We start from the raw sequence: 26,170 nt of genomic DNA on the forward strand, positions 1-26,170 counted from the left end.
TCAACTGACCCATGATGCACTCCAAGGATTTCAGTAGACAACACAGACTTTCCATTAGAACTACAATCCCAAATCTTAACAGTAGAAATTGATAACCATCTATCCATGAAGAGCCATGTAAATCAATAATAAAACAATCTTTCCTTGTGATGAGAAAGCTAAGATCCATCAGAAAATATTTTGAAAAAGAGACTTTCCGAATTTTAGTGCAATCCCTAATCCTATCTAGACTAGACTACTATAATGTAACACTAGCTCTTTGCTCTATAACATTGCTATCGCATCTACAACTGGCTCAAAATGCAGCAGTAAGACTCATATATAGACTATGGAAATTGAAACACCTACAGTCCTACTATATGAAACTACATTAGTTGCCCTTAAACACAAGGATCAAGTTTAAATTAGGCATCTCTGCCTTTAAGATTCTGACAGGCATTGCCCCCGACTACCTAACAGAGTTGGCCATCCTACTCCAGGGTGCCTCCAACAGATATTCCACCAGAAATCTTTTCCACTTAAAATTCCAGCATACAACAATATAAAGTCTACCAGGCAAATTACCTTATCCATCCAATATCAGTTAAATGCTGGAACGAATTACACTACGATCTTGTGACCACTATCTCAGGTTCAGAAAACTTTTAAAAGCATTTCTCTACCAAGACAGGTAACCAACCCTGCAGGAACAGGGTAATTGTAAAAGCCCATTTCTAAACTCTAAAGCAACTCCTGGGACATAACTAAGAGCCAACAATGACCTACTTGAACTTATAACTATGTATTTGTAATTATGGCCTACGTGTATTAATAACTGTACTGATCTACCTGTACTAGCAACTCTATTGAATGTCTGTGTCAAACTGTCCATTGTAACTTCCTGGGTAACTGATTCAACCTCTTGTAATGTAATCCAACCTTGAACTGAATAGGTAAAGGCGGATTAGAAAACTTGAATAACATAACATAATTCAAAGTATGGAATAGTATGCTACATTACAATGTCAATAGCATACACAATAAAGCATTTTAATATACAGCCTAGGGTGTAAGCAAAGATAACATAAGAACATAAGCAATACCTCTGCTGGGTCAGACCCGAGGTCCATCACGCCCAGCAGCCCGCTCACGCGGCAGCCCAACAGGTCCTGGACCTGTGCAGTAATCCTCTATCTATAACCTTCTATCCCCTTTTCCAGCAGGAAATTGTCCAATCCTTTCTTAAACCCCAGTACCGTACTCTGCCCTATTACGTCCTCTGGAAGCGCATTCCAGGTGTCCACCACACGTTGGGTAAAGAAGAACTTCCTAGCATTTGTTTTGAATCTGTCCCCTTTCAACTTTTCCGAATGCCCTCTTGTTCTTTTATTTTTTGAAAGTTTGAAGAATCTGTCCTCTCAACTCTCTCTTTGCCCTTCATGATCTTGTAGGTCTCTATCATATCCCCTCTTCTCCAGGGAAAAGAGACCCAGTTTCTCCAATCTCTCAGCGTATGAAAGATTTTCCATCCCTTTTATCAGACGTGTCGCTCTCCTCTGAACCCTCTCGAGTAACGCCATATCCTTCTTAAGGTACGGCAACCAATATTGGACGCAGTACTCCAGATGCGGACGCACCATTGCCCGATACAACGGCACATATAGATAGATAAGATAGAGTAGCATGAGTAAGAAAAGCAGGGGACTAATTTAAAGAAGTTGCACATAATGTTCTTTGGAGGGGGTGTGGTTAGGAACATAGTGCATTACAGTAATCAGTCTTGATGTTACCAAAAATACACAATTGTGATAACATTTGCCTTCTCAGTGTAAGGAGAGAGGCAGCATAGTTGTCACAAATGATAAAAGCAACTCTCGAAGACTGCTTCGATTTGGGGGATCAGAGTAAGGGCTCCTTTTACGAAGGCGCGTTAGGGCCTTAATGCACGGAATAATGCGTGCTAAATTGTTGCGCATGCTAACCGCTACCGCCTCCTTTTGAGCAGGCGTAAGATTTTTGGCTAGCGCGCGCTAATCCGGTGCGTGCGCTAAAACGCTTAGCGCACCTTCGTAAAAGGAGCCCTAAGTGTTGAAAATTGGAATGACAATTCAGCAATGTTACTTACCGTAACAGTTGTTATCCAGGGACAGCAGGCAGCTATTCTCACTAGTAGTGGGATGATGTCATCCGACAGAGCCCCGATACGGACATCTTGCAAGCATGTCTTGCTTGAAGAAACTCAGAAGTTTCGAGATGCCCGCACCGCGCATGCGCCAGTGCCTTCCCGCCCGATGCTCCGGGCGTGTCTCCTCAGTTCAGGTAGCTAGCAGAGAAGCCAACCCAGGGGAGGTGGGTGGGACGTGAGAATAGCTGCCTGCTGTCCCTGGATAACAACTGTTACGGTAAGTAACATTGCTTTATCCCAGGACAAGCAGGCAGGTATTCTCACTAGTGGGTGACCTCCAAGCTAACCTCAATGGGATGGTGGGAGAGTTGGCAACTTAGGAGAATAAATTTTGTAATACTGTTTGGCCAAACTGTCCATCCCTTCTGGAGAAAGTATCCAGACAATAATGAGAGGTGAATGTATGAACCGAGGACCAAGTGGCAGCCTTACAAATCTCCTCAATCGGTGTCGATCTGAGGAAGGCTACAGAGGCCACCATCGCTCTGACTCTATGGGCTGAGACCTTACACGGAAGGGGTAATCCAGCCTGGGCCTAGCAGAAAGAGATACAAGCCACCAACCAGTTGGAGATGGTGTGCTTCGAGACAGGGCGTCCCAACTTGTTTGGATCAAAGGAGACGAATAGTTGAGGAGCAGTTCTGTGTGGTTTGATACGATCCAGGTAGAAAGCCAAAGCACATTTACAGTCCAGAGTGTGAAGAGCTGATTCTCCAGGATGAGAATGAGGCTTTGGGAAAAACACTGGAAGTACAATGGATTGGTTGAGATGAAATTCAGAAACCACTTTAGGCAGGAATTTAGGATGAGTGCGGAGGACTACCTTGTCATGATGGAATACTGTGAAAGGCGGGTCCGCCACCAAGGCCTGAAGCTCACTGACCCTGCGAGCAGAAGTGAGGGCCACGAGGAAAACCACTTTCCACGTGAGAAACTTGAGGGGAGCCTTGTTGAGAGGCTCAAAAGGAGGTTTCATAAGTCGAGAAAGGACAACATTGAGATCCCAAACCACTGGAGGTGGTTTGAGAGGAGGATTGACATGAAAAAGTCCTTTCATAAATCTGGAAACCACAGGATGTGCAGAGAGAGGTTTCCCCTTTAGAGGCTGATGGAAAGCCGCAATCGCACTCAGGTGGACTCGTATAGAGGTTGACTTGAGACCAGACTGAGAGAGGTGTAGAAGATAGTCCAACACAGAGGATAGAGAGGCACGCCGAGGCTCCGTAGAGTTGGAAATACACCATGAAGAAAATCTAGTCCTTTTTGGGAGTAGCATTGATGAGTAGCAGGCTTCCTGGAAGCCTCCAAGACATCCCTCACCGCCTGGGAAAACTGGTGAGGGATTATGTTGAGAGGAACCAAGCTGTCAGGTGGAGAGACTGCAGGTTGGGATGAAGCAGTGATCCTTGATGTTGAGTAAGTAGTGAAGGAAACACTGGAAGAAGGATCGGCTCCCTGCTGCTGAGTTGAAGTAGAAGGGAGAACCAAGGTTGTCTGGGCCACCGAGGAGCTATCAGAATTATGGTGGCATGGTCGGACTTCAGCTTGACCAGAGTCTTTTGAATGAGAGGAAATGGAGGAAACGCATACAGAAAGCGATTCCCCCAATCCAGCAGAAAAGCATCTGCCTCGAGGCGATGAGGAGTGTAGATCCTGGAGCAAAACTGAGGCAGTTTGAAGTTGTGGGGAGCCGCAAAGAGGTCTATCTGAGGCGTCCCCCACTGTGCAAAGATCTGATGAAGGGGGTTGGAATGGAGAGTCCATTCGTGAGGCTGGAGTAGACGACTCAAGTTGTCTGCCAAGACATTGTCCTTCCCCTGAATGTAGACAGCCTTGAGGAAGGCATTGTGGCGAACCGCCCAATCCCAGACTTTGAGAGCTTCCTGGCAAAGGAAGGCCGAGCCCGTGCCCCCCTGCTTGTTGACATAATACATGGCGACCTGATTGTCTGTGCGAATGAGGACCACCATGTCGTGAAGCAGATGTTGAAACGCTTGAAGAGCATTGAAGATGGCTGAGTTCCAGAAGATTGATTTGATGGAGTCGGTTCGCACTGGTCCAGAATCCCTGAGTGCGAAGACCATCCAGATGTGCCCCCCAGGCATAGGTCGAGGAATCGGTCGTGAGAACCTTCTGGTGGGGTGGAGTATGAAACAGCAAACCTCTGGATAGATTTGAAGAGGTCATCCACCAAAGTAGAGACTGCCGAAGAGCAGGAGTGACGAGGATGTGTCGAGACAATGGATCCGACACCTGAGTCCATTGAGATGCCAGGGTCCACTGCGGGATTCTGAGACAGAGTCTGGCAAACGGCGTCACATGAACTGTAGAGGTCATGTGCCCCAAGAGGACCATCATGTGTCTCGCTGAGATGGACTCGCTGAGATGGACTCGCTGAGGTAGGCTCCAAAGGGTGGTGGTGAACGGCACCCCCTCCGAAATGACGGAGGTGATTAGTGGAGTACCACAGGGCTCAGTCTTGGGCCCAATCCTATTCAACATCTTTATAAGAGACTTGGCAGAAGGGCTTCGAGGTAAAATAACATTATTCGCCGATGACGCCAAACTGAGTAATGTAGTGGGCAAATGCACAACAGACAAAGATTCAGTGCCCGACAACATGATGCACGACCTACTCCTACTGGAGCGATGGTCTAGGACATGGCAACTCAACTTCAATGCCAAAAAATGCAAAGTTATGCACCTGGGCAGCCAGAATCCATGCAAGTCTTATACCTTTAATGGCGAGATCCTAGCAAAAACGGTAGCAGAACGAGACTTGGGGGTAATCGTCAGTGAGGACATGAAGTCTGCCAATCAAGTGGAGCAGGCTTCATCCAAGGCAAGACAAATCATGGACTGCATACGAAGGGGTTTCGTCAGTCGTAAGGCGGAAGTCATTATCCCATTGTATAGATCCATGGTGAGGCCCCACCTGGAATACTGTGTGCAATTCTGGAGGCCGCATTATCGCAAGGATGTGCTGAGACTGGAGTCGGTGCAAAGAATGGCCACCCGGATGGTCTCGGGACTCAAGGATCTACCATACGAAAAACAGCTTGACAAATTACAGCTATACTCGCTCGAGGAGCGCAGAGAGAGGGGGGACATGATCGAGACGTTCAAGTATCTTACGGGCCGCATCGAGGCGGAGGAAGATATCTTCTTTTTCAAGGGTCCCACGACAACAAGAGGGCATCCGTTGAAAATCAGGGGCGGGAAACTACGAGGTGACACCAGGAAATTCTTTTTCACTGAAAGAGTGGTTGATCGCTGGAATAGTCTTCCACTACAGGTGATTGAGGCCAGCAGCGTGCCTGATTTTAAGGCCAAATGGGATCGGCACATGGGATCTATTCACAGGGCAAAGGTAGGGGAGGGACATTAAGGTGGGCAGACTAGATGGGCCGTGGGCCCTTATCTGCCGTCTATTTCTATGTTTCTATGTTTCTATGACTGGCGAGAAGACACAGACTGGCAGAGATGAAGAAGAGCCTCCATGCGCTGAGGAGGAAGGAAGGCTCTGAGACGGATGGTATCCAGGACCGCCCCGATGAAGGGGAGCGACTGGGTAGGCTGTAGATGAGATTTGGGAAAGTTGATCTCGAAGCCCAAACTCTGTAGGAAGGAGATAGTGGTCAGGGTCGCAGAGATGACTTCCAGACCCGAGGGGGCCTTGATGAGCCAGTCGTCGAGGTAGGGAAAAACCTAAAGACCACTGCTCCGGAGTGCCGCGGCCACCACCACCAGACACTTCGTGAAGACTCTGGGAGACGAGGAGAGGCCGAAAGGAAGCACTCGATACTGCAGATGTAGATGTCCCACCCGAAATCTGAGATACTTGCGAGAGGCCGGATGAATGGGAATGTGAGTGTAGGCCTCCTTGAGGTCCAGAGAGCACAACCAGTCGTTCTGCTCGAGGAGGGGGTAAAGAGAAGCTAGGGTCAGCATGCGAAACCTCTCTTTGACCAAGAACTTGTTGAGGACCCTTAGATCTAGATCGCCCGTCTTCTTCGGAACAAGGAAGTACCGGGAGTAAAACCCCCGGTTGTGTTGGTCCGCAGGGACCGGCTCGACGGCACGAAGCCGGAGCAAGGCCTGAGCTTCCTGAAGAAGAAGGGCGGTCTGAGTCAAGTTGGAAGGATACTCTCTTGGAGGGTGGTCCAGAGGGACCCGAAGGAATTGAAGAGAGTACCCCTCCCTGAGGATAGTAAGGACCCAGAGGTCGGTTGTTATCGCCTCCCAACGATGATAAAAGTGATGGAGGCGCCCCCTGATGGGAAAAACAGGGAGAGGCAGAACGAGACTGGTCATGCCCTCGGAGGGACAGTCAAAAAGGCTGAGGAGCCTTGGGGACAGTGGACGGCTGAGGCTTTTGCTGAGCTTTCTGAGGAGGCTGCCTCTTCGCAGGTTGCCTCGCAGGTGGAGCTTGCCTCGGTTGATAACGCCGTTGATAGATTAATGGCGGTCGAGAGGGTCGAGACTGCTGAGGCTTAGGCTTCGGCCGAAGAATGGACTGAAAGGACTTTTCATGATCAGACAGTTTCTTCGTGACGGTCTCGATGGATTCGTCGAAAAGATCCGCCCCAGCACACGGGACGTTCGCCAGGCGGTCCTGAAGATTCGGGTCCATGTCAATGGTCCGCAACCAGGCCAACCTGCGCATCGCCACAGAGCAGGCCGCCACCCGGGCCGAGAGCTCGAAGGCATCATAGGAAGATTGCATCAACTGAAGTTGAAGCTGGGACAGCGAAGCAACCACTTCCTCAAACTCGAAACGAGCCTGGGATTCGACGTAGGGTGTAAACCGCCGAAGCACAGGCAGAAAAAATTCCAAATAGGTGGCAAAATGGAAATTATAATTCAGAACTCGGGACGCCATCATAGAATTCTGATAGATGCGTCGTCCAAACTTATCCATGGTTCTGCCCTCGCGGCCTGGAGGCACCGAAGCATACACCTGGGCCGGATGGGACCGCTTGAGCGAGGATTCGACCAGGAGGGACTGATGTGAAAGCTGAGGCCCCTCGAAGCCCTTATGATGCACCGTGCGGTACCGAGCATCCAATTTCCCAGGGACCGCAGGTATAGAGTACGGAGACTCAAAACATCTCATGAAGTTCTGGTCGAGGAGCTTGTGCAGTGGCAGGCGTAAGGACTCGGCTGGAGGATGAGGCAAATGCATGGTATCGAGGTACTCCTTGGAGTATCGAGAGCCAGAATTGAGGGTAATGTCCAGGTCATCCGCCATCTGCCTCAGAAAAGAGGAAAAAGACAGTTGGTCCGCCAGCGCCGGTCTTCGAGAAGGGCTGGAAGAAGTCGAGGCCTTGGGCTCCACCGAGGCCTGAGAACAACAGGGTGAGTAAAAAACTTTGGGGTCCTCGAACTCCGGTCCCGGAGGAGGAGACCCAGCCAAAGCAGAGTACCCCATACGAGGGAATTTCTTCTGAGGAGAGACGGTCGAGTGTCGAGAGGAATGCCTCGAAGAGTGCCTGGATCGATGCCCCTCACGATGTCTGGATGGGGATCGAGCCCATCTGGTAGAATACTGATCCCCCGAAGTCTCCATAGAGCAGATAGGACTCGAGGCCGTAGATCTTAGAGGCTTCCCCCGACGACGCCCATGCTTGATAGGGGGTTCGGAAGAACTCGTCCTGCTTCCGGCTATGCCCAGGACTGGGAGGCCTCGAAGGAGGACGCCACACCGACTCATGGGGAGGAGTAACAGGCTCCAAAGGAGGCAAGTCACTAAGGGAAGTTTTCCTCGAGGGAATAGGCTCTAAGGGAGGCATGTCACTAAAGGAGGCCTTCCTCGAGGTACTAGGCTCCAAGGGGGGCATGGCACTGCCTGAGGCCGACCTCGAGGCTCGGGACGCCGACCTCCACTCCTCCTCACCGAGCAACGAGGTCGAGCGGCGCGGAGGAGGAGGGGGCGGCCCGCCCCTCGGAATCGGAACTGGGAGGTCACCCTGGATCGAGGCAATCAGCCGGGGCCCCATGGTGTTCATGAGTTCCACAAACTGAGCCTCCAGAAGGGACCGCAATGAAGCCGATATGGAGGGATCCGCACCAAAAGGGGGCCCTTCCGCACGGTCTCCGCGCTCCTTCAGTGCCGAGTGCTTCTGCTTGCCAGCCTTCGGCACTTTGAGCACCACCGGTGGAACAGTAGGGGTCGGCGCCTGGTCCGAGGAGACGGAGGAAGGCACCGGCGCCGAGGTCGAGGCCGAAACCGGCGTGAACGATGCCGGCTTCAGAAGACTCGAAACAGCCGGGGAGGCCGAAGGCTTCGCAGATGGAGTCGAAGCACCAGTTGATGTTGAAGCTGTAGGATCCAACGCAGCTTCCATCTTGAACATGGACTCCCACAGAAGACAGCGATGCTTAAACACTCGCACTGTCAGAGTGGAGCAAGGCAGGCACGATTTCGGAAAGTGGTCCGGACCCAGACACTGGAGGCAGCGTCGATGCGGGTCCGTAAGCGAAATCGCGCGCTGGCACTTGCTACACTTTTTAAAACCGGTGATCGGCCGGGACATAGGCCGGAAAAGATCCGCTGCAAGGTCGAAGGCGCGGGGCACAAGCCACGCGGCTGACCCGGAGTCGGAAGAAAAAAATTTTTTTTTTTTTTTTTGAAAAAAGAAATCAAAGAAAGAAACAACACACGGCAAGAGTAAAAGAACTCAACCCGCGGCGATGCAGAAGGCAAAAAAATCGAATTGAATGGGCGCAGCAATGAAGTAAACTTCTCAGCTCCGCGGAAGAAAAAGAACTGAGGAGACACGCCCGGACCATCGGGCGGGAAGGCACTGGCGCATGCGCGGTGCGGGCATCTCGAAACTTCTGAGTTTCTTCAAGCAAGACATGCTTGTGAGACGTCCGTATCGGGGCTCTGTCGGATGACATCACCCACTAGTGAGAATACCTGCCTGCTTGTCCTGGGATAATAGGCTTAATTTTTACGAATGATGGAATTACCTTTGTGTCATCAGAAAGTATGAAGAAATAATAACATTCAAACAAAATAACATAGCCAGATTCACAAAAATTTGGACCCCTCTTGATGAATATGTAAGGACTCATGTAAACCCTAATTAACTTTACTTTGTATATTAACTATATTATATTTTGCATATTATTGTGTATATTTTGGTATCTGCAGCTTATTGTTTTGTTTTATTCTTATACTTTTGTATTTGTAAAATTTCAATAAAAAAAAGAGTAAGTGTTGAATCCAGCTGTATTCCAAGGTTCCTGACTTGCGATTTGAGGGGGAGTTTGTATTTATCAAAATAGATTTTGATGTCAGATATGTGCCCACTTGTGTTAGGGATCCATAGAAGCTTGGTTTTATGTGGGTTCAGAGAAAGACTGTTGTCTTTAGCCCATTCTTGAATTGATGTTAAACAGGTAGTCACTTGATTCAGGGCTGTGAGTAAGTCAGGTTCAGTGGATATAAGTAGCTGCATGTCATCCATGCAGATGTAGAACAGAGTGTCTATTGACCAAATCAGCTTGGCTTGAGTTAGAAACCGAACTAAATGGTTAACAGTGTAGATTCTTGTGATCACAGGTCAATGCCCTTGGTGGTGATGAGGTGCTGCCCAACAGTATGGACCATTGCCTGTCTGTTAGATAAGATCTGAACCACGCCAGTACTGTTCCACTGATACCTGTTTCTGTCATTTATGCTAGAATGGTATCATGATTCACAGTGTCAAAAGCTGCCGAGACAAAGACTTACCCGCCCATCTCCTGTTATTCTCCCAACAAAATTCACAGGACACTTCTCCCTCCTGCATACTCTTTTCAAGAACTCCTTGGCTTGTGGGCGCAAAAGGAGGGCGTTAGACTCCTGGTACTCAGCACCCCAAATCTCCAGCAAACTCAAAGTGGGGTCACCTAGCTGTCAAAGAAAGAGAGAGAAATTTATTTCACAAAGTAATAGATATAAAGAGAATTCTGTTTAGAGACAAGCAGATAATCTGGTTTTATTTTTTTCTCAGCTGCATTATTTCTATTAGAGTAAGTTATACCCTTTTATTGCACTTTTCACAGAATAGCGGAGTGTGGTTTAAATGCAAATTTAATTCCTCATTTGTTAATGCTGCTGTCATTATTTGGAATAAACTACCTGTGCAAATAAGAACTGAAGTTAGTTATGTGAGATTTCGTAAAAAGCTGAAAACTTTTTTATATGATTTTGTGTAAAATTAATTTTATGGGTTTATGGGAATTAAGCATTTGTATTTTCCCTTATGTTCTCATTGCTTCTTTTGATGTAAATCCCCTTGAACTATTAGGTATAGTATGATTCATAACTCATGTATTAGATTAGATTACAGGCCTAGAAACAAACCTGAAAGTCTCTGGCATATATGACTGCTCCTGCTGGTTCACTCAGCTCTTTCAAGACGTTTCCTATTTAACGCCACAAAGAAAGAACACATGATTGTGAAGACACTGTACCTTGCTACCTTTCCACCATTAAGGTAAGTAAGCATCCCTACCCAGCAATCACTAGGGCAGATGAAGTTCAACGTTGAGAAATGTAAGGTATTACATGTGGGGAGCAGAAACTCGAGATATGACTATACAATGGGAGGGATGTTATTGAATAAGAGTACCCAGGAAAGGGACTTGGGGGTAATGGTGGACATGACAATGAAGCCGATGACACAGTGTGCAGCGGCCGCTAAGAGAGCAAATAGAATGCTTGGTATAATCAAAAAGGGTATTACAGCCAGAACGAAAGAAGTTATCCTGCCATTGTATCGGGCAATGGTGTGCCCGCATTTGGAGTACCGCGTCCAATATTGGTCGCCGTACCTTAAGAAGGATATGGCGTTAGTCGAGAGGGTTCAGAGGAAAGCTACACGTCTGATAAGAGGTATGGAAAACCTGTCATACGCTGAAAGATTGGAGAAGCTGGGTCTCTTTTCCCTGGAGAAGAGGAGACTTAAGAGGGGATATGATAGACACTTATAAGATCACGAAGGGCATAGAGAGAATAGAGAGGGACAGATTCTTCAAACTTTCAAAAAATAAAAGAACAAGAGGGCATTCGGAAAAGTTGATAGGGGACAGATTCAAAACAAACACTAGGAAGTTCTTTTTTACCCAACGTGTGGTGGACACCTGGAATGCGCTTCCAGAGGATATTATAGGGCAGAGTACGGTACTGGGGTTTAAGAAGGGATTGGACAATTTCCTACTGGAAAAGGGGATAGAGGGGTATAGATAGAGGATTACTGCACAGGTCCTGGACCTGTTGGGCCACCGCGTGAGCGGACTGCTGGGCACGATGGACCTTGGGTCTGACCCAGCAGAGGCATTTCTTATGTTCTTATTCATCTTAAGATTTGCTAGGTAGGGATGTTTAACTGGAAGTAAAATGGTAGGGTCATTGCAGCTTGGTCATGGAGTTCAGGACCCTCCAGTTCCTCACCACTTCCCTCAGTAACACTGTCCCCATCCTCTTGATTGTGGACAATACAAGTAAGGTCCTGGTCCCTGCACTTCCTCATAGTTTCCCCCATAACTCTTCTGCTCATTAATCATTGCCTCTGCTCCATGCCCTCCTTCACCATTTCCACCGGCTCCCTGGTCATGGATACTGCAGATAGGGTTACGGTCTCCACATTCTATGCTGGCTCGCACAGCCCGATTCATCTTTTGCTCCATCTCAGCATCCCCACGTTGCACTGCTCCAAAATCCAGCTCACTGGCATTATCGCCCTGTACCTGCAAATCCAAAAGAAGGCCATAACACACTCATCAATCATTCCATGCACTCATAAACTTGTGGCAGAGGCTTAAACAACTTTATTATTATTTAAACTTATAGCCCACAATTCCTATAAGCACAGCGAGTTGAATTGAACAAGAGAACTAAATGTGGTGTATTTAGAATTTGCAAAAGCCTTTGACATGATTACACACAAACGATTACAAAATAAACTGAGTGGGCCCTATAGTATGGGCCCTATAGTTACTAACTGGATTAAGAACTGGTTGAATGGAAGGCAACAGAGATTAGAGATAAAAGGAACTCACTCTGAAGAAAGGAATGTTACCAGTGGTACGCTGCAAGGTTTGGTTCTTGGATTAGTTTTTTCTAACATTTTTGGAAGTGATATTGCTGAAGAAAGAAAGAAAGTTTGCCAGGTAAAGTTTACCTCTGGTAAAGTTTGCCTCTTTGAAGATGAAACCGAAATCTGCAATAAGGTAGATACTCCTGATGGTGTGGATAACAAGACCAGGGAAGCTTTAAGAATGGTCCAGAATTTGGCAGCTAAAATTTAATGCTAAAAAAAATGCAGGGTCATGCATTTAGGCTACGAAAACCCAAGGGAACAGAACAGTTTAGGGGGTGAAGAACTTTTGTGCACAAAAGAGGAGCAGGGCTTGGGTGTGATTGTATGTGACGATCTTAAGATGATCAAACAGGTAGAAAAGATGGCAGTGAAAGCTAGAAGAATGGTTGGGTGCATAGGGAGAGGATTGGCTAGTAGGAAAAAAGGAGGCAATGAATGCCCCTGTATAAGACTGTGGTGAGATTTTATTTAGAATATTATATGCAATTCTGGAGACTGCCCCTTCAACATCTTTATAAACGATCTGGACATAGGTACAACGAGTGAGGTGATTAAATTTGCAGACGATATGAAATTATTCAGAGCAGTGAAGACGCAGGGGGATTGCGAAGATCTGCAACATGACATAATCAGGCTCGAGGAATGGGCATCAACATAGCAGATGAGGTTCAATGTGGATAAGTGTAAAGTGATGCATGTTGGTAACAAAATTCTCATGCACGAATACAGGATGTCCGGGGCAGTGCTTGGAGAAACCTCCCAGGAAAGAGACTTGGGAGTTCTGATCAACAAGTCAATGAAGCTGTCCGCGCAATGTGCAGCAGTGGCGGCAAAAAGGGCGAACAGAATGCTAGGAAAGATAAAGAAGAGGATCACAAATAGATCGGAGAAGGTTATCATGTCACTGTACCAGGCCATGGTGTGCCCTCACCTGGAGTACTGCGTCCAACACTAGTCGCCGTGCATGAAGAAGGACACGCTACTACTCGAAAGGGTCCAGAGAAGAGCGACTAAGATGGTTAAGGGGCTGGAGGAGTTGCCGTACAGTGAAAGATTAGAGAAACTCGACCTCTTCTCCCTTGAAAAGAGGATACTGAGAGGGGACATGATCGAAACATTCAAGGTACTGAAAGGAATAGACTTAGTAGATAAAGACAGGTTGTTCACCCTCTTCAAGGTAGGGAGAATGAGAGGGCACTCTCTAAAATTGAAAGGGGATAGATTCCGTACAAACGTAAGGAAGTTCTTCTTCACCCAGAGAGTGGTAGAAAACTGGAACGCTCTTCCGGAGTCTGTCATAGGGGAAAACACCCTCCAGGGATTTAAGACAAAGTTAGACAAGTTCCTGCTGAACCGGAACATACGCAGGTAGGGCTGGTCTCAGGGCGCTAGTCTTTGACCAGAGGGCCGCCGCATGAGCGGACTGCTGGGCACGATGGACCACTGGTCTGACCCAGCAGCGGCAATTCTTATGTTCTAATTCTTATATAAAAAGGATTGAGTTGGCCCAGACGGCAACTACTAAAATGGTCAGTGGTCATTATCATAAAGCATGTGGGGACAGACTTATAGACTTCAAAATGTATACTTTAGAAGAAAGACAGGATAGGAGAGATATGACGGAGCATAAGTCGGTACCAACATACATACATTTAAGCGCACCACTTATGTTATATCCATAGTAGATGTAAATAAGCATGCCTAAATATGGCAGTTATACTAAAAAATCACAATGTACCAAGTCTGAGTAATCAACAAACCAACTCTGGAATAGACTGGTAAAACTAATTTAGAGGCATGTCATTTGTATCACTGTTATAGTTACAAGTACATCTGAGGGTTTAAGACGTTTTTAATATGTCTTTGTATTCTTTTTTAGATAGTTGACCCCTGAAGAAGCCCAAGTCGGGTGAAACGGGTCCCGTAGGGTGTATTAAGATAAGTGCAATATATTTCTATTTAATTTCTCACACAGCACTTTAGAGCACAGTTCTTCAACCGCCGGTCCGCGGACCGGTGTCGGTCCGCAGGAAATTTTTGCCGGTCCGCGCAGGGCCGGCAAGATCAACATGTGAAGTGTGCGCTGAGCAGGAGAGATCATGGGGAGCCTCCGATAGTGGCTTTCTCCCCTCTGCAGTTCTCCTTTACTTCCCAGCGCAGCGATTCACGAAGGCAGCATCGGGGCTTTTGCTGAGTCGCGGCTGCCTCTGATGATGCAACTTCCTCTTTCCTCAGAGGCGGCGCGACCCAACAAAGGACCCGAGGCTGCCTTCGTGAATCGCTGCGCTGGGAAGTAAGAAGAGCTGCTGGGAGGGGAGAAAACCACTATCAGAGAGTTCCCTCTAAGGTGAGCGCATGAGCGATCGCTCACTATTTTCAGTGGCGTCGCTCATGCTTCTGGTGTCGCTCACTCGAGCGGAGGTGAGAGGAAGCGGCGGCGGTGGCGGTCTGCCCTGATCGCCTAAGATGCAGCAGCGGCGGCTCCTTTCATGATCCCCGTAATCAGTGGCGTATTAAGTGGGGGGCGGTCCGCCCCTTGTTCTCATTGGTGTAACGCCGGCCCTGCAGCTCCGGACTTCCCCACACCTGCCCCCCCCCCGGATCGCTATTATTTTAAATGTTATAGCGGCGGCGCTGTATCCATCAGTGGAGACGTCTAACCTCGGCCTGCCCCGGAACTCTTACTGCAACAGTGACTTCCTGTTCCTGCCTAGACGGGCGGCTGCTGCAGTAAGAGTTCCGGGGCAGGCCGAGGTTAGACGTCTCCACTGATGGATACAGCGCCGCCGCTATAACATTTAAAATAATAGCGATCCGGGGGGGAAGTCCGGAGCTGCAGGGCCGGCGTTAGAGGGTCCCGCGGGGGGAGGGAGGAAGGAAAAAGAGGAACCGAAGCATGGCAATTTTGGGAGAGCAGGTGTGGGGAAGTCCAGAGCTGCAGGGGAGAGTGTTGCGGTACCCAGCTGGAGGGAGAAGGAAGATGAGGGAGGGAATGAAAGGAGATGCCAGGGCTTGGAGGGAAGGAGGAAGGTATGCCAGACTAAGGGAAAAGGAAGGGGGAGATGTGAGAGCATGGAGGGGGAGCGAAAGATGGAAGAAAAGGAAAGGAGATAGATGCCAGAGAATCAGGGAAGGGAAGATACCAGACTATGGGGTGCAAAAGAAAGAAAGGAGAAGAGAGAGATGCCAGAGCATAGGGGATGGGGTGGTGACAGAGAAAAAAATGGAGAGGTGGCAGAGCTGGCTGGCTTTGGGGGTGGGCAAAATCTGGAAGACAGTGGGGGGACATAAGAAGGAGGCACTGGGGGCACAAAGGACACAGGAAGGAGGCACTGGGGGCACTAAGGACATGGGAAGGAAGGAGGGAGGGAATAGAATGGGACAATTGTTGGGCCTGAGTGCAGAAAGAAAGAAAGGATACACAGTCAATTAATAGATGTCCCCTTTTGATGAAAAAAATAAATGGTCACGTTACCACTGACTTACTTTCTCTTCAGCAGAGTCAGCATCCGCACTGAGGTGCAGGAAGGTCCCGCGATGACTTGTCTGCTGGCTCTGCTCTGGAAGAAGTAAGTTACGTCGGAGGGGGTGGACCCGGCAGACGCACTCATTGCGGGACTTTGCCGCAACTCCCTTCGTCTGCCGGGTCCACCCCCTCCAATGTAACTTACTTCTTCCAGAGCAGAGCCAGCAGACAAGTCATCGCGGGCCCTTCCAGCATGCGGCTGCTGAGTCCGCTCTAGAGCAAGTACGTCGGAGTGGGGTGGATTGGCAGCAGGCAGCTACAATCATCGCGGGACCTTGCTGCATGAAGGGAGAGAAAGGAGCAGGACTGCTGGAATGGAAGAGTGGTGGAGGGAAAGAAAAGGGGCAGGGTGGTATGGAAGGGTGGTGCTGATGGAATTGATGTACAGAGAAAGGGGAGAGACATAAGGGGGAAGGATATTGGAGGGAAAGAAAGGGGGAAGATGCTGATTGAAGAGGGGTGGATGGAGGGAGAAAGGGCAGACATTGGATGGTAGTGGGGAGCCTATGCTGGATGGAAGTGCAGATGGGAGAGATAAGGGAGCAAATGCCAGAAGGAAATGGGAGGAGAGAAAGAGGGGAGCAGATGCTGGATGGAAGTGGACAGAGAGAGGAGAAGGTACTAGATGGAAGGGTTGGAGAAAGAGGGTACATGATGGAAGGAGGGGATAAATAAAAGGAGGGCACATGATGGGGAGAAAAGGATTGAGTTAGGGAAACACTGGGGTGAGGGAAAGAGGTGGCAAGCTTTAGGTAGACAGTAAAAAAGGACATTGATGAGAGGGTAGTAAGAACATAATCTAGACAGATGCAGAAAATAAATTGAAAAGGGAAATGAGGGAAAAAAGGGAAAGGGATTGCAGAGGAGAGGTGTGGGAGAGGGAAGGAGAGGAGAGAGATGCCAGACCAATGGGGGTGAAAGGAGAGATGAAAGGGGGAGGCATACAGTTTCTGGAAGGGGCATAGAAGGAGAGAAGATGCCATATAGGGGAAGAGAGACGGCAGACATTGGATGGAAGGAAGAGAGTTACAAGAAGATGAGGAAAGCAGAAACCACAGAAGACAAAGGTAGAAAAAAATTTCTATTTATTTATTGCTTTAGGAGACATGTGTCACTGTTTCTGTGAAGCATTGTATGCAGAGTCCAGCTTCTTGCTGGTTCAATTTAACCTTTGTCTATGTATTTTTATTTTATCCCCCCTTTTACAAAACTGTGAAGCGTTTTTTAGCACCAGCCGTGGTGGTAGCAGCTCTGATGCTCAGAATTCTATGAGCATCAGAGCTGTTACCTCCGTAGCTAAAATCCACACTACAGTTTTGTAAAAGAGGGAGGGGTTAGTTTGTGATTACATATTCCATAATAGGCGAAGGTGTGTTCTGTGTTCTGTGTGTTCGAAAGACATAGTTTTCTGTTAGGATTGACGGTGTAGGATTGATCTGTGCTGGTCTGGCTTGTTTAGTTTTACAATGGTTGTATTGATGTACTGTTCACTGCAATATGTAAGATGCTGCCTTTTCTTAGATACTCATGTGTGACGTGTGGCTTGTTACTAAAAATCATGTTTTTCGGACAGATGGGGGGGGGGGGCAAAAAATGATGGGCCCCGGGTGTTACATATGCTAGGTACGCCACTGCATTATGTAAAGATACCAGAAAGCTGGCGAAGCAAAAACTTTAAGTAAATTGTTATTCTTCTAAGTTTTGAGTATTTAACCCTCCCACAATCTCATGGGCACTCGTTTCAAGTTTCAAGTTTATTGAGATTTTGATTTAAATGCAATATCAAATATTTTCAATGTGTATAACAAAAATAAATTTTGGGAAATAAATAAAACCATTTGAACAATAAACATACAAACATATCCATAGATGATTAAAAATACATAAGGAGTACAAGGATAAACTACATTTGTTTAAAAATGCGTCCTCCGTGCCTGCTCATAAATTTGTGGAATATGTAACTTGTCGCTCATGCATATTTTTTTTTTGCACACACCTCATCAATCCTTAGAGGGAACATTGGTCTGGGAAGCTGCTGGGCAGGGGGAAAAAGGGACAGCTGCTACTGGAGAGGGAGAAGGAGAGATGCTGCTGGGAGGAGAGGAGGGAAATGAATCTGGGAAGCTGCTGGGCAAGGGAAAAAAAGGGACAGCTGCTACTGGAGAGGGAGAAGGAGAAATGCTTCTGGGAGGGGAGGAGGGAAAGGAATCTGGGAAGCTGCTGGGCAAGGAAAAAAAGGGACAGATGCTACTGGAGAGGGAGAAGGAGAGATGCTTCTGGGAGGGGAGGAGGGAAAGGAATCTGGGAAGCTGCTGGGCAAGGAAAAAAGGGACAGCTGCTACTGGAGAGGGAGAAGAAGAGATGCTGCTGGGAGGGGAGGGAAGAGAATTACTGCTGGACAGGAGGAGGAGGGAAGGGAGAATGAAAAAAGGAAGGAAACAGCTGGCAGATAGATTAGAGGAGGGGAAGGGGAGACACAGGCATGAGAAAGTAGAGAGATTGATAATAGGAAGGGGTCAGCAGAAAAATAAGCAGAGAGGGACAACGATGATAGATCTGGTGTAGGAGAGATAAAAATGAAGAGAGCAGTGTTACTGGAATGAATCATGTAAAAAGGAGAGAGGGGGCACAAGCTGGATGGAAAGGGGAGAGGGGCATAGAAAGAAGACAGATACCATATGGAAGGGGGAGAGGACAGACAGTGGATGGAAGGGGCAGATGCTGGATTGAAGAGACAGAGAGGGCAGACGCTGGAAGGAAGAGAGTGAAAAGAAGATTGAAAGCAGAAACTAGAGACGACAAAAGGTAGAAAAAAATAATTTTATTTCTATTTTGTGATTAGAATATATCAGATTTGAAATATATATCCTGCTAGAGCTGGTGCTAGACATAACTGGGGACTGCAAAGCCCAGGCAGTGCTTCTTTAGCTTCCAGCTGGCTTAGGGCGCTCTCTGATCAGGGGGCAGTTGCCCTAGTTGCACTCCCCTAAAACTATTCCTGTCATGTGTGACTGCAGTATTCTGTTAGCATGATATTTCTGTGTAGCATTCTGTAATAATTTGGCTTGTTCAGTTTTCTTGATAGTAGAGGGGATATATGTGAAGGGGAGGGGAGACAGGGGTTTTGTTGATCCTGCTCTGAATTATTTGTATTTGTAAAATGACAATTGTACAGAATATTGTTTCTTTTTATACTTTAATAAAATACATTCAATATAAAATCATAACTGAGGCTTGTGTGGATGGGATCAGATGATTTGTGGGGACCGACTCGCGGAGATGGGGCGGAAACGGGGTTTTTAAATTTTAGTCCTAGTAGTTTGCCGGTCCACAAAATAATTCTTTTTTTTCTGCCGGTCCACGGGTGTAAAAAGGTTGAAGAACACTGCTTTAGAGCACTTTTTTGCATATTTTGGTACTCGATGATTGATATCTGAACCCGCATATATAAATCCAGAGAGATCTTTGATGATCCTGGTAGCGGGTATCTGAGAGTACCTCAATTCTATAGGTATTTTTAAACCTTTAGTTTTACCAGTCTATTCCAGAGTTGGTTTGTTGATTACTCAGACTTGGTACATTGTGATTTTTTAGTATTACACTAAGTAAACAATGACTTTAGAAGGATGGAAGTCCGTCTTTAGCTTTACTTCTGATCGAGCAGGTAAACTGATTGATGTGCCTACTCAATTCGATTTACCTATATCCATAGATCCCCAATCTTCAGCTTGGTTTGATGTTAACAAGATATTTAAATCCATCATAAGTATGGAAATTAATAGCGATATGTTAATTGAATACTGTAAAAAAGAACGTATACCCAGAGGATTAAGAATTCTTAAAGCTCCACAAATTTTTAAAACAGATAAGTCCTTTTTAGACACTTGGAACAAGATTCTTAATAAATGTGCATTGGACTTAATGCTCTTGATTATAGAAAATAGTTTAAAGGAAATTAACACCAGTAAAGAAGAATTGGATAAAAATATCAATTTATTGAAAACTACCAATTCTGATCAAGACTTTTCTAGCAATTACAGCAAACTTAAAGAGGAAATGGATGCTTTTAGAGAGAATTTGAAGAAAGCAAAGCTCCGCAAATTTAAAAGAGATGAAAATGACTATATTAATCAAAGAATATATCCTTGGATGAATAATCTTGATGCGGAAGGAACAGTTGGTCAGGGAACAGCAAGCTCTGATATTTCGACATTTTCTTCTTCTTCATCCTCTAGTGGACATAATTCTTCACGTTTTTTACACAGAGGACAAATAACAAAAAGAGGAAGGATAAGAGGAAGAGGAACACAACGTCAGAGACCAAACACTCGGTCTCAAACGAATCGAAATCAGTGGTAATCAACATTTCAAAAAGACCGTTGACTCCCATTGAGATTAAGGTACTTTCTTTAGGTTTATCTTTTGTACCATCGACTAAGTTCAATGAAGTACAGTTTCATATTGATTTAGAAAAATTAATAAGAAAATTACATCTGAAAGTCTTTTTTAGTGAAGTACCTCCTACTTATGATCGTTCCATATTACCTCCTAAAAGTGTTTGGTGTCCTCCTACCCCTCTCGATCCGATAATACAATCGTTTAAACAGTGTGTAATTAAAGATGTAGAAAATTGGCAAGAGCAGAATAAACAAAAATACAGACATAACAACTTAACCACAGATGAAAGGAAGGCTCTCATGACCCTTTCTAAAGATCGAACTATTGTCATTACTAGAGCAGACAAAGGAGGAGCTATAGTAGTTCAAGACAAAAGTAAATACAATGAAGAGATTCTGAAACAGTTACAAGATTCCAATATATATGAACATCTACGTTTCAATCCTACTAAAAAATTGCAGAGAAAAATACAACAAATTACCAATCAGGGACTTCTGCAAGGTTTTTTGACTCAGAAAGATTACAGATTCTTGAATCCTCCTAATCCTATGGTTCCCATTTTTTATACGGCACCCAAGATTCATAAAAATTTAGAAAACCCTCCAGGTCGCCCTATAATGTCAGCAAAGGGATCTTTATTGGAGCCACTGTCTAGTTTCATAGATGAGTTTTTAAAACATGAAGTAACTAAATCTGAATCCTACATTAAAGATTCTAAAGATATTATGAAGCAACTTGAAAAAATTACTGAACAGAAGGTCGCATTTGTGTTGGTCTCTTTAGACGTCACATCGCTTTACACCTCTATTCCGCAAAGTGAAGCCTTAAATGTCATTAAGGACATTTTTGAAAAAAGAATAAGACCTCATTTTATTCCATCTAACTTCATTTTGAATCTAGCACAAATTGCTATGAGAGAAAATTTCTTTATATACAATAATGAGTTTTACCAACAGAAGTCGGGGGTAGCAATGGGAGCAGTGTTTGCACCCTCGGTTGCCAACTTGTATATGTGTGATTTCGAGAAAGTCTGGATACGGAATTCTCCGTTTGAACCATTTATTTTTAAATGGTTTAGATATATTGATGACATACTAATGTTATGGGAAGGATCTATTGACATCTTAAATGAGTTCTTCAAGTGGTTGAATAGTTGTGATGAAAATTTAAAATTCACAATGAAATATTCTTCTCAGGAGATTGAGTTTTTGGATTTGAAGATAACACAAATTTCTAATAAATTTGAATTCAATTTGTACTCTAAACCCACCGACAGAAACACGTTTCTGAGTTACAATAGCTGTCATCCATACAGTTTAAAGAAAAATCTACCATTCTCACAACTTTTGCGTATTAAAAGAAATTGCACTCAAGATACGGATTACTCTACTCATTCTAAGAACTTTTTAAGAAAATTAAAATTGAGGGGTTATCCTCAGAATGTATTAAAACAGTCGCAGAAGAGAGCGAAATATATACATAGAGAGTGGTTGATGGACGAAACGAACAATAAGATCAATGATCAAAACGATGAGATTATGACATGTGTGTTGAAGTATTTCAATGATGGCAATACACTAGCCAAGATCTTCAAAAGTAATTGGAAAATAGTCCAGACAAAGAAAATCTTTGAAAAAACAGAATTAAGAATGGCGTTTTCTCGGGAACGTAACCTGAAAGAACTGTTTTCCTCTACTAGAGATACTTGTACAGAAGATCCTCAGAGAAATCTTTTACCTAATGGCTTCCATAGATGTGGCCGTTGTAGTATTTGTGCTTCGACTATCACATCAAATTCTTTCACTAATTCAGTTGATGGAAAAACATATTTCATCAATAAATTTTTGACTTGTTCTTCTGATTTTGTGATTTATGCTATTTGTTGTCCCTGCAAAAAAATGTATGTCGGGATGACAACCAGGAGTTTTAGAACTCGCATTATCGAACACAAGTCCAACATAAAACATAAAAAGATGACGGCTCCTCTTGTGGAGCATTGCTCTAGTGCCAAACACAAATTTGAAGATCTAAGATGTTTTTGCATTGATAGGGAAGCTTCTAATAATAGAGGGGGAGATAGGAAAAAACGTTTGGCGCAAAGAGAAATTAGATGGATTTACAGACTTCAAACCATGTCACCAAAGGGATTAAACAACACGATAGATTGGAGGGTGTTTTATTGATAAATATATTTTATTTAATTTTACTTAAAGTTAGTTTCTCACGCATGCGCTTATTCTACAAGGAGTTAGTATTTAAACACGCATGCGCTGGCGTTCTCAATGCTAGAGCGCCATTTTTTGTCTTGTTAATCCGAGACAACACACGTAAGTTATAATACTTTAAATTTTAACTTTTCAAATTTAGAGGCATGTCATTTGTATCACTGTTATAGTTACAAGTACATCTGAGGGTTTAAGACGTTTTTAATATGTCTTTGTATTCTTTTTTAGATAGTTGACCCCTGAAGAAGCCCAAGTCGGGTGAAACGGGTCCCGTAGGGTGTATTAAGATAAGTGCAATATATTTCTATTTAATTTCTCACACAGCACTTTAGAGCACTTTTTTGCATATTTTGGTACTCGATGATTGATATCTGAACCCGCATATATAAATCCAGAGAGATCTTTGATGATCCTGGTAGCAGGTATCTGAGAGTACCTCAATTCTATAGGTATTCTTAAACCTTTAGTTTTACCAGTCTATTCCAGAGTTGGTTTGTTAAATATGGCAGTTAAACATGCAACTTATAGAATACTGTATGTTGAACAAGTGGGAGACACACACATGTATCACCCATGCTCGGCCTACATGATATGCATCCCTCACATTTACACACTAAGGCATTTAATGCTTATTACAGAGTACCATTGGGGACACAGCTCGCACTTTTGCATGTAATTGCAAATTCTATATATGGTGCTTTGAGTTGCACAAACAAATTTGGGCACATGCTCAATTTGTACATGCAACTTAATTGAACAACAAGCCAATCGGTGCTTATATTGGCTTCTTAAATTCAATTAATGTCGCTCACTGTGTAATGATGCATCTTCTTGTCCAGTTTGTCTTAACTTGATTGTAAGCTCTTTTGAGCAAGGCCTGCCTCTTCTATGTTTTGATGTACGGCGCTGTGTATGTCTAATAGCGTTATAGAAATGATTAGTAGCAGTTAGTAAATTTAAGTTTATGTGCACAAATTTAAGCATGGGATCCAACAACTACATTTTACACATGGCACCATAAAAAAAGAACAGGAGACACAAAATGGAAGAGTCATGGGCAGATTGGAGGTGCAAGTCACATTTACACATGAAATTGTAGAATAGGGGGCACCTGTATCTAAATTTAGGCACAAGGATTTACGCCACGTTTCTGTTGGTGCAAATGGCTGCACCTAAAAGTTCAGTGTGGCTTCCAGGCATAAGCACTATTCTATAAACCACGACTAACTTTAGGCGTCATTTATAGAATAGCACTTAAGTGGATTATTTTTAGTGCTGATTTTTTATGCACTATATATAGAATTCAATCCTATATGCACATATATTCTAGTATTCTATAACATGTCTGTAAAAAAATGATGCCTAAATTTAGGCACCCTTATAGTGTAAGAGGATATATGTACAGTATATTGTAGAGCAAAAATATCAAACACAAAGTCCGCAGGCCGAATCCAGCCTGCCTGGCCGTTTTAAGTGGCCCGCGGTGACTGTGTTGCATTCAAGTGCCTGACCCAGGGGCTGCCCAAGTCCCAGCCCCAGCAAGTGCAGCCCCATTCCCAGCAAGTCCCAGGGGCGCTCCAATCCCCTGAACGTGCTGCCCCAGTCCCAGCAGCGTATGCTCGAGATTGAAAGCCAACCAAGCTGAAGTGGTGACAGTGTGGACTGCGAGAGCAGCACGCTTGAGAAGTAAGGAACTGGTTTATGAATTTTAAGATAGGAAGAGGAATGCTGTGTGTTGAATAGGTGGTATGTAGAAAATAGCAAATAAAAAAGTTAGATAAGTTTGAAATGAACGTTGAATAAATGTGTTCAACACAAATGTTTAAGGTAGAGAAAATCTAATACGCAGGTGCCAGCATCTCTATCAGAAGGGCGCCATGTTTTGAATGTTTGAAAACATGATTAAGAAAGGAGAAGATTAAATTAAAACAAAATCTAAATATAACATATCTAGTGACCTGAATTGGCCACCGTGAGAATGGGCTACTGGGCTTAATAGACCATTGGTCTGACCCAGTAAGGCTATTCTTATGTTTTTATTAGGGATTGTTAATAGGAGAGAGTGCTCTATGTGACTGAAGTCTAAAAAGTACAGTGAGAGAATGTTTCACAATAAAGTTAACAGTGGTATCAACAGTAGGTAGGATAAGCTGGAGTTAAAATAAACAAAAAATAAAGAATGACTATTTGAATAAAGTTGGGATTAAGTATGGTAACATCTATGAGGTGAAGATAACCAGATGGATAGCTGAAATGAGTTTGTAATTTAACTGTTTTGCTTACAATTTGTTTTGTGCTTGTTGTTATTTTCAGAACATGATTAATGCACAAAGATGGCATTTGATATGGTGTCTCAGGGTGAGGAAGGATCTATACTTCTACTAAGACTAAGGCATAGATTCACTAAGCTTTGCGAGCCTTCTCCGACCCCAACCCGATTCACAAACCTCCTGGCAGATCAACCTCCCACCTGATCCAATCCATACATGCAAATGAGGGGAAATGGCATGCAAAGTAGGAAGGCAGCGATTCACTAAACAGAAGAAGGAACACTGACTGGGCTGGCTGATCCAAAAAGAAATGACTGCTGAGAACCAGTCGCTCACATCCTTGCAGACTGTCCTGCTCTCTGCCGCCCTGAAATACCAGTAGAAGGCAAGTTCTGCCGACTCTCCTGCTCTCTGCCACTCTTCCCTGCAGTGCAAGCTCGTGGTTTTAACCCATGGTTTAAAAGCGTGTTCTGTTCCTGGCTGTAGCGTGTTCTATTACCTGGGTTGTACAAGCACCCCCTTGCAGCGTGTTCTGTTACCCGAGGTTGTACAAGCCCCCCCCCTTGCAGCGTGTTCTGTCCCATTAAAGCTCCCCTGCTTTGTGTGGAGACCAAGCGCATGCGCGGACTAGTGCTGCCCGATTTCCGATTCGAATCGGGTGAATTGATTCGAATCAATTTGTTTAAAAAAATAAAATCAGCCTCGCAATTCGGTTACCAGACGTCCGGATTTCCTCAGACGTGTCCTCCACGAAGAGTTTACAGCAGTGCTAAATAAGCAAGCACTGGATCCCGGGGGAGGGGTAAGAAAGATGCTGGACTGTGGGGATGGGGAGGAAAGGGAAGGGGCAGATAGAGATAGTAGACCACAGGAGGAGGGGAAGGAGAGAGATGTCAGATCACTGGATGGGGAAGTGGGAGGGGGGGGGAAGGAGAAAGAGATGTCAGACTAGAGAAAGGAAGAAGGAAAGAGGTATTCCTGACTAAGGCTCTCTTCACCGAAAGAGTGGTTGATCGTTGGAATAGTCTTCCACTGGAGGTGATTGAGGCTAGCAGCGTGTCAGATTTTAAGAAAAAATGGGATTGGCAGGTGGGATCTCTTCGGGGAGGGAGTTAGGGGGTGGGACATTGGTATGGGCAGACTAGATGGGCCTTGGCCCTTTTCTGCCGTCAGTTTCTATGTTTCTATGTTTCTAAGGCAGGGGGAAGGGAAAGACAGAGAGATGCCAGAACAGAAAGAGGGGAGAGAGATGCCAGACTGTGGGAAGGAGAGGAGAAAGATCCCAGACCATAGGAGGGGGAAAGGGGGAAGACAGATGTTAGACCATAACAGAGGGAAAGAGAAGGAAGAGATAGTACACAGGGATGCAGGGGAAGGGAAGAGAGAGGGAGGACATGGTGCACAGGGATGGGAGGGGTGCGGAAGGAGAATGGGAGAACAAGGGAAGAGATGGTGCATAAGGATGGGAGGAGTGGCAAAGGTAAGAAAACTGA

General features: G+C 45.3%; 1 protein-coding gene across 2 annotated transcripts in view; it reads right to left on the reverse strand.

The window, feature by feature from the left end:
• The window catches only part of PFAS (phosphoribosylformylglycinamidine synthase), a 149,943-nt gene that overhangs the window by 53,659 nt on the left and 70,114 nt on the right, over nt 1–26,170 (reverse strand). For both annotated transcript variants that reach the window (XM_033944969.1, XM_033944968.1), the window contains exons 13-15: nt 11,749–11,905; nt 10,521–10,582; nt 9,906–10,067 (exon numbers count right to left, since the gene is read on the reverse strand). In XM_033944969.1, coding sequence (XP_033800860.1) covers nt 9,906–10,067; nt 10,521–10,582; nt 11,749–11,905 — 381 coding nt within the window. The remainder of the gene's footprint in view (nt 1–9,905; nt 10,068–10,520; nt 10,583–11,748; nt 11,906–26,170) is intronic.

Source organism: Geotrypetes seraphini, chromosome 5 (assembly GCF_902459505.1).
Source record: "Geotrypetes seraphini chromosome 5, aGeoSer1.1, whole genome shotgun sequence".
Classification (NCBI taxonomy): domain Eukaryota; kingdom Metazoa; phylum Chordata; class Amphibia; order Gymnophiona; family Dermophiidae; genus Geotrypetes; species Geotrypetes seraphini.